At 47.4% G+C, this 9,092-nt stretch overlaps 1 protein-coding gene across 2 annotated transcripts in view; it reads left to right on the top strand.

The window, feature by feature from the left end:
- Nucleotides 1-240: 240 nt before the first annotated feature.
- Nucleotides 241-9,092, top strand: part of Dsp (desmoplakin) — a 48,061-nt gene continuing 39,209 nt past the window's right edge. The window contains exon 1 of one of the 2 annotated variants that reach the window (XM_087590528.1): nucleotides 241-767. In XM_087590528.1, the coding sequence (XP_087446654.1) occupies nucleotides 571-767 (197 nt within the window). In that variant the 5' untranslated portion in view covers nucleotides 241-570. 2 annotated transcript variants of the gene reach the window in all.

The following is a 9,092-nucleotide window of genomic DNA, read 5'->3' as shown; positions in this document are numbered from 1 at the left end:
AGGCCACTTTATTACCGCCCCTTGGAGTGTAGGAAATCCTCCGAAGGTGTGCCACTATGACCGAGTTTGGCTCCTAGAGCCTGAAGCAAGTCCCCCAGGGTCGCGGCCCTCGGAGGGGATCGAGTCGCCAGGTCTCCGCCCCTCGTCCCTGCTCAGGCTTCGGTGGCGCAGGGCGGAGCCGCAGGTTGGGGAGGGCGGCCCCAGGCGTCGGTGACACGCGGGGGGAGGGGCGGGGGAGGCGAAGCGGCCGCACCTCGCCCTGGGAAGAAGCGGGCCAGGTGTGGCCTGCGCGCCTGGTGCCAGCGGGGAGGAGACTAGCGCCGCCTCGACCAACACCAACACCCAGGCGCGACGCAGCTCCTCTGAGCCCTCGCTGCCCTCCGAGCCACAGCTCCGCTCCGGTTCCCGCGCTCAGACGCCAGTCGCCGTCCCCGTCTCCGCCCTGCTGGAGCGCTGCTCCCCGGCCAGTCCTCCGCGTCCCGCGCTCCTCTCCGGGAGTCCCTCGCGTGCTCCGAGGCGACGCCTCGCGTATGCCGCGGCGCTGAGCGGCTCTCTTGAGTGACCGCAGACATGAGCTGCAACGGCGGCTCCCACCCGCGGATCAACACGCTGGGTCGCATGACCCGCGCGGAGTCCGGCCCCGACCTGCGCTACGAGATGACCTACAGCGGAGGCGGCGGCGGGGGCGGCGGCGGCGGCGGTGGCACCAGCAGGATGTACTACTCCCGGCGCTGCACTGTCAACGACCAGAACTCCGACGGCTACTGGTGGGTACCGGCCGGCCGCCACCTAGCTCAGGCTGGGACCTTTGGCCAGGGAGTTGCCCGTCTCCTGGGCCGACCAGGAAACCCAGGTCTAGGCCGAGGAAAGTGCATTGCCCCGGGTCACGGAAGGCAGGACCCGGTATCCCTACGCCCAGCGCTCACCCCTGTGAACAGGGAGCGTGGGTGTGTGCCGGGACCCGGGCGACAGTCTTACCGTGAGCCTTACCTCGTTTCTACCCTAAAGCGACTCCTTTCCGCCTCCACTGTGGAAGGGAGCAGTGGATGGCTGGGACGTAGGTCTGGCCTTTGTCGTCCCCCCTCCCCTTCCCCTACCCCCGGGTGTCCCCTGAAAGGTGGACCCGGCTGTGATTGCCTTTGTTCCAGCTGGCAGGTGGGAGGTCAGGCAAGGCGGAGCTGCGGCCACAAACACGGGCTCGCAAACTAATGAAAAGTAAAACTTGTGAAGGGGTGGAGTCCCTTTTGCTAACCGGTGGCTTCCGAAGGACTCAGGGCTTGCAACTCACGGTCACCCCTTAGGTTACTTGGCCTTCCGAGGGTATCTGCGTGGAAGTTTCGCCCTCCGCCCGGCCTGAAACTCCTGTCACGCAAATGGGTTCCTTTGCAGGGATGGCCTGTGGGCGCTGGTTGCAAACTTGGCCTGAACAGGTCTGTTCCGCTCGCTCCCAGTTCCCCACTCTGGCCACTTGGTCACCGGGATTCCACCGGAGGCTCTGCGCCTCTTATATAAAAAAATATCGACCTAGTCTCCTGGGTGACTTTGTATTGTGTGGCTTAGGGCTCAGTATTAGTCATCTTTTTGATCGGTATAGAGTGGGCTCAAGCTCCGCCTGGGAGGGTGACCCTGGAGGGTGACACTGTGGCGCCCAGGCCAAGTTGCTGAAGAGGAATCCACGGCACAAAGGGCTGGGTCCTCTTCCCAGATCGTCGGGCAAATACAGCGAGGGAGTCACTGGTGGGTGGGAGAAGGTAATGAGCATCCTTTCACACAGTCCCCACAGCTGCTTTCTGCAAGCCCACGTGAGCCGTGAGACTTTTGCGACCCGCCCCTTCCCAGCCCTACCCTGGTCGCGCCTCTGGAGGCGGCCGCCCTATACCTTAATGCTTCGCAGCGCAGTGGCCGCAGGCGGAGGAGGAGAAACCTAATGGCTCCGGTGGAGTTTTGTTTTGCAAGCAGTTTTAGAGACCGGACAGCCTTTCCAGTTGCAACCTGTTTTCTGCTTGAATTTATTTATTTCTCAGGCACAGGGTACCTTTTCTCATTATTACAGATCTTTGTCTTCTTAACCAATTTTGACCGGGGATTTTGACGAACGATTGTGTCTGATAACACCAGGTTTAAAAACTTGGTTTTAAAGTATATTTTAAAATTTGGCCAGCCACCTAAATCTCAAATTTACTTTTCTGTCTTAGCCTTCCCAGAATTCAGTAGCCCATTCTTTTCAATGTGTGGATTGCATAATTAAAGTCTGGATCAGAATGTGAAAGAATTCTTTTTTTTTTTTTTCTTTTTTTTCGGAGCTGGGGACCGAACCCAGGGCCTTGTGCTTCCTAGGCAAGCGCTCTACCACTGAGCTAAATTCCCAACCCCGAAAGAATTCTTTAGTAGTTCTTTTCAACACTTTATGAACCAAGTTATTGTTATTATTAACCTTAATATTTAGTCTGCTTCTACTAGCCAACGTTTCTTATCTTTTGTTATTTTTGCTTTATTGGGAATCAAACCCCAAGGCCTCACACACAGTCGGCAAGTGTTCTACTCCTGACCTGTACCCACCCCCCCCAGCCCTTTTAATTTGACAACCATCAGTGCCTAGTAATTGGTTAATTCACTTCCTTGGTTTCTTATAATCTTATAGAGAAGTAATATTTTTAATTTATTCATTGAGATGTGAGCGGTGTAAAGATACATTTCTTATCAGGATTCTTCCCTAAAACAATTTGGAGAAAAAAACAATGTTTTTCCCTGTCCTTCAGTATTTCTGCTACCCCACCCCACACACACACACCAAAAAAGTCTATTTATAAACCTATCAAACTTTATATCTTCTGGAAGGAAGAGCAGACAGAAGTAGAAAATGACCTCACTGTGAGAAAGGATTTCCCCCCTTAAGGATCGGGTGTTGGTCAGTGGCCCTTCAGGGGGTCAGCGGTAGCCAGGTGACTCAGAGGCTGTCATTTTCTTCAGACCCAGGTGATAGAGTCCCCTCCCCCCCAGCCTGTTGGACCTGTTCTAGTGCTGCACAGTAGGAAATGGCCCGTGAATGCTGAGTTCTGCATTTTTAGTTCATGGAGACTAAATGGAGAGTCAGACCCTGTACCTGAACCTGTTTTTCTGGTAACATTTTAGCTTTGTGTGGAGGGAGCTGTTTGCTCATTACTCATCTCTTAGGTTCTGCAGAAGTAGGAGGCCCTGTCTGCCCAAGAGAGCTGGGGACCTCTGCTAAACAGAATGCTTAAAAAATATTTACTTTTTTTTCTTCTCTCTTTACAAAAATCAGTGTGGAAACTACTAGTTGAATGTTAACTTATTTGAATCTACAGATTGAATTGATACAAATGAAATAACTTTTGAAATAGGTGTGGGTAGCTCGTCTTTATGTAAACCAGTCTCTGCAGAGAACTCAGATCTTACTTTTGCTATTGAAATCACCGTGAAGTGTGTCTCTTCTGTCTTTTTTCCACAACTAACTCTTGGCCATTTTCAGAACAGTTTGAGATCAATCACATTTACAGTGTAACGCCTTCTCCTCTCCCCCAGCTCCACCTACTTTATTTTAGGTTAGATGGGATCTAAAACCACGCACGTTTCATTGCGTTCCACAGGGGAAAGAGTAAGTGTTACAGGCTCGGGAATGTAAAAGGCATGAAGTTTGAAAAGAAACTTTAGAGCTCCTTTTCCCCTTTGCATAAGACATCATATCAATGCTCCTTTCCGCTAAGGCAGAATTTCTGTAGTCTTATTCTTGGAGCTAACATAAAATGCTAATCACGGAAGTATTTTGTCACCCAAGTAACCAGAGCTCACACTCAGCTCTTCCACCAACCAAACAAAGCGGAGCAAAGATTCAAAGCGGTAGGCATTAAGCTTCAGAAGTATGTGGTTACAATGTTAAGGCTTTTTCTTGTCCAGACCTCATTATCTCAACATCGAACCAGGGGCTGAGAATATGCTCAAGAGAGGAGCATTTGCTTAGCACACTACATTCTCAACAGAGCAAAACATAATAATAATAATAATAATAATAATAATAATAATAATAGTAATAGTAATAATAATAATAATAATAATAGCAGTAAAGGAAATCAGAACCAGCAAGAACAAACCTCTAAACTTCAGAGTGAATAGAGCATTGAGGACCATGAAGCCTCACCCAGATCTCCCCGAGTTGACTTCTAGACTGGACAGACCTGTCGCTACCTGTTAATGTATATAAAATTCCATGTCCTTTTATTGACTTAGCAAGCACCTTCTGAGCATGTGCTGCATACATGGAAAGTTAAGGTGGATGAACAAAAAAATCTGAGACCACACAAATACAAGGTACATAAGGGTGGAATTGAAGGTACAGACTAGCGCTGTAGTGCTTGCCCAGAGCTCACAAGGTTTTGGCACACACACACACACACACCCCACACACACATGTTGGTAGTTGTATAAATAGCAACAAAGGTTTCACAAGTAGAGATAGCATCTGGCATTAGACTTTATTTTTTTAAAAAGAGTGGTGTTTATTTTGTGTAGTAATTCGGCTGATATACAAAGATGTACAAGAACATGAAATTGGGGTCCGGGGAGTTCAAGAGGTGTGTAGAGTGGGCTCCTTGGTGAGCATTCTTTGAAAAGTGGAAAGTGGTTAGAAAGGGAGGAAGGTTCTTAGGAAAGGCTGGTGGAGGGGCTTGACTAGCAATGGAATCCATGGCAGGTTTTCATTGCCACCAGAGTCTCCTCCAGGGAGCTGTGTTCACTGAGCCTCAGCAGGGTGGCTGTCTGTGACAGCTCTGTTGGGGGTCGTGCCTTGTGCACAACCTGCTAGAAATCTGAGTGAGAAGGCCATTACTCCAAGGCAGGAGGGTGAAGGGAAAGTCTGGGCGTGGCAGGTGCAGTGGGGTGGGAAAGTAGACACAGCCCAGGTGTGCCTCAGCCCACACCTGGGACACTGCCCAGATGCACTGACAGCCTCAGCCCACACCTGGCTGTGAGATGTAAAGAGAGTCTGAGGGACACCCAAAGCTCAGAGCCTAGGTCACTCAGGATACCTATCGAAACAATGGCAAAATCAGATTCAGGCAAATTCAATGCAGGTCAGATAACACTGGCATTGTTATTAAACCTGGGTAAGTTGTATACTTTATAAAATGTCAGATCCATGGCTAATATGATCCTTGGATGACAGTTCCCATCGCCTTCCAGACACCTGTGATGAATCAGGTATTATGCAAACCTCATGTAATCTCATCCCTCGCAACCAACATCCCAATTTACAAATGGGAAACTGAGGTTAAAATAGTTAGACAAACAAACAAACACTTTGCCCAAGGTCTCACAGCTTGGTTGAATTTTGTATCCAGGTTATCGCAGTATCTGAGACAAGTTCTGTGGTTATAGCTCATCTTCTGTATTTGAGAGCCCTTTTCTAGCCAGTACAATTCTTTACTTCACTGTAACTCTGTCCAGCCTCATTCTGCATTCATCCAGATGCATATTTCCTGATGCATTTCATTATTTTGTTACTGCTCTTATAAAGAGCTTCCTGTGCTCAGAGAACCCCACCCAACATGATTCTGTATTACTTAGACTAATTGTTGATTCTGTATTATGCTGTCTGATTGTTATTTAATGGGACAAAATAGCTTTTGACTGTTGTTGTTTTTTTTCCTAAATGGGCTTGGGTTCATTGTCGTCCAGGATTGAAATGGCTTGGGAAGGGATGTGCTGATGTTCTGATGTCTCGGTGCTGACATCTGAAGGTGGAGCACAGAGAACTTGGGTGTGACTTTGAGAGTCCAACTTGACTCGGATAACCAGTCTTACCAGATGAGAAACTTCTAGAACAATTTTAGAAGTGTTTTTCCAGTCTGTAGGAGTAGCCGAGAGCTCGGCCCCCTGATCAGCCTTTCTCCTTCTCCATCCTACTGGGTTCCAGTGGCCCTGACTCTTAAAAACTGAAAATGGTTCACTGTGATGCTGGAGTTGAAGCCACAACCCCAAAGATTCCCAAGACCAAGACAATGAGCCAACATTGGAAGCCACATCCTAAAAAAAAACCATGCAAGCTCAGACCCACAATTTATATCTCACCAAAGACAGGTCCGGTTGGAGGGGTTCACATACGCTACAACTGTGAACAAGAGCTACATTTCATCAAGATGACCTTTAGTGGGGAGAAGCAGCAAACAGTTGAAAGTTTTGCTGGGAAACAGGATTTCTGACAAACCGACATCACATCCGGTTTTATCTGTCATCTGGAGGAAGAAAAGGATGTTTTCGGGGATGGCAGGACAATGTGTAGAGGTCCAGTAAAACAAGTGTAAATTTTTTGCATAGGAAAATATTTCGAAACAGAGTTCTTTGTTTTGTCATTGAATTTGTTAGAAACAAATATTTTGTTGACGTTTCCACTAAACAACAAAAATAAACAAGGAAGACGTCTTTTTCTGAGTGTTCTCACTCCTTCGAGAATTCTTTCATACTCCTAAAATATATCATTTTCACTTAATTGCCTGAAAGAGAGCTTTCGAGTCTTACAGGACTCCTGAAAATATCCCATACTTTATACCCAGTCCCATACTTTATACCCTTTTGCCCCCTCTTTCCTTTTAAAATATAAATGTATTTGAATGGCTACACTGTGGCATAAAATTGTATGTACTCACAAGTACCCTGCAGAATTTTAATGTATGAGTCCACAGTCATTTCCTTGATTCCCTTTAGGTCTGTGTCTACTTTTTTTTGTACGATGTCCTCAAAATAACAGCTTGGGGCAAAGACAGAATACACAAAAAGAACAAAGTCTTAACCACAGGAGCCGCCTGCCCCCATGGACAGAGCCCCTGGGGTTCACCTCTTCAGCACTCTAGACCTAACTGCACTCTGAAGCCTCACCCCAGCCCTGCAGGTGGGTGCTCCCACCTGTTGGATGCAGGCCATCGGGCACACAGCTTTAGTGTCACTCCAGCTTGGTTAAAGTCACAGACGGTACAGCTGGCAGTGAGCTCCTGTGTCAGCCTTGGGGTCTCTGTGAAGGTTGTGGCAGTGTGGCCAGTTTGTCCCCTTCTTCATCTGCAGCAGCCACCCAAACATATGGAATACCACCTCCACGTTTTTGTTTGTTTGTTTTGTTAGTTTGTATTTTGTTTTTCAAGACAGGGTTTCTTTGTGTAGCTCTGGCTGTCCTGGAACTAGCTGTGTAGTCCAGACTGATCTCAGACTCACAGAGATCTGCCTGTCTTGGCCTCCCCAGTTCTGGGATTAGAGGTGTGCACCACCACCCCGCCACAGTTCTTATGTTGGGACAAAGTTTAAGGTCTGAGGAGACTTGTTCCTCTACATCTTTAGGGAAAGAGACCTTTATTCATTCATTTGGGTGAGATCAGCCGCTGGGATGGGTTTACTCCTAGGTTTGGCTCCTAAATGAGGGCGACCAGTTTAATGTCATCAGTCATGTGCTTGCCTTTGTTTTTCTTCCGATTTACTGAGCCAAACTAGCAGGCCCTGGGCACCTGCAGTGTGTAGAGCTGTACGTTGTTATGTGTGTGTAGGAGGGGAAGACGGAGAAGCTGTGGGGTAGCCACACCTGTGTAGCTAAGTCCAAGAGAAGTGGGGGCAGAGTGAGCCCTGGGGGGTGGGAAAGGGGGGAGGCGTCGTTAGGCCATCCAGCAACTCACCTGATGGCTGGGGTGTTTAGTGAGTCACCCTTGCATGAAGTAAAACTAGACTTTCTTTTTTTTTTTTTGTTTTGTTTTGTTTTGTTTTTTTGTCTTAAGAGTCTTAAAAAAAAAAAAACAACCAAAAACAAAAAACCCACAAACCTAACAATGTGTGATATATAAGAGACGCTTTAAAGATTGTAAAGAGAGAATCGATGAGGCCTTAAGATGAAAGCATTATGTATTTATAATTTCCAACAGACATTTAATGAGGATTTGTGGGGAGGGGGTCGTTTGATGAGCCTGAATACAGAGAGACATTTACCTTCACTTTGGGCACACAGACATGACTCCAAACAGCACAAAGGAAGAAGGGAGAGGGATGATCGGAGAGAGGAAGGGAAGACGTAACCCCTGGAAGAGAGCGTGTGCACACAGAAAGCAACACGGAAAGGCGGCACGGGTGTCTAAGGAGCAGTGAATGGTAGTGTGCAGTTATTTTGTAAACCAAAGCATTTTTACCTCATGACGTTGCATACCTGTCATCACAATTTTCTTTCTGTACCATTCTGGCAGCAGATGTTCAACAAATGCTTTAAGATAGCTAATTTGGGGATATTATTTTCTTCCTTAGAAAAGAATGTTATCTGAACACGCTGAGGTAAAATGTTACTGGACGCTGTTCACAAAGATGATCGCGTGATGTGTCTGGATTTAACTCCGGAACGCGTTTTCCTTTTAGCCACCGGTGAAGGGATCCTTTTACAAAAGCTTAGAGCCATTCTTGTTTAAACAAGTTTTAGAATGAATTTTAAAAAAAATGTTTGCGCAGGCAGGTTCTGTGCGGGGTGAGTCATTTGTCTGAGTTTGAGGATAAAACAATGTCAGAAAAGTTGATCTTCCAAGGATAACTCCTTAATTTCCCAGGAAAATCTATTAATTTTAGCTTAGAAGTCAATAGTCTTTTTTTAACCCGAGTGAGCTTTTCTCCCCCACCCTAAAGCAACTTTTATATTCTCTGTCTATAAAACAACATACATTTTAAAATGGAACCTTAGATGTGAGATGCCCGCTAGCTCGGTTCTGAGTGTGGTTTATAAACCTCCCACTTTGGGCTGGGAATGCAACTCAGCAGGCAGAGGGCTTGCCTAGCCCGGAGTGCTGGATAAATCCCCATCACCACAGAAACTGGGTGTGGTGGCATAGTCTTGTCCTCCTACCGCTCAGAGGAGGAGGGGGGAAATGCAAGGTCCAGCCTCGGCTACAGAGTAAGCTTGAACCCAAGCTGGTGAAGGGACTATTTGCTTAACTTGCTTGATGATTGATCAGGGTTCGATTCCTAGTACAGAAAGAAAGGAAGGAAGGAGGAAAAGAAGGAAAGAAGGAAAGAGAAAGTAGTGTGCTCCCTGAAGCCACTCCCCAGCCCTCGTGAGGGATCCG

The sequence above is a fragment of the Rattus norvegicus genome, chromosome 17 (assembly GCF_021556685.1).
Source record: "Rattus norvegicus strain SHRSP/BbbUtx chromosome 17, alternate assembly SHRSP_T2T, whole genome shotgun sequence".
Classification (NCBI taxonomy): domain Eukaryota; kingdom Metazoa; phylum Chordata; class Mammalia; order Rodentia; family Muridae; genus Rattus; species Rattus norvegicus.
Note: the sequence above shows the minus strand (reverse complement) of the source record. Positions and strands in the feature narration are given on the sequence as shown.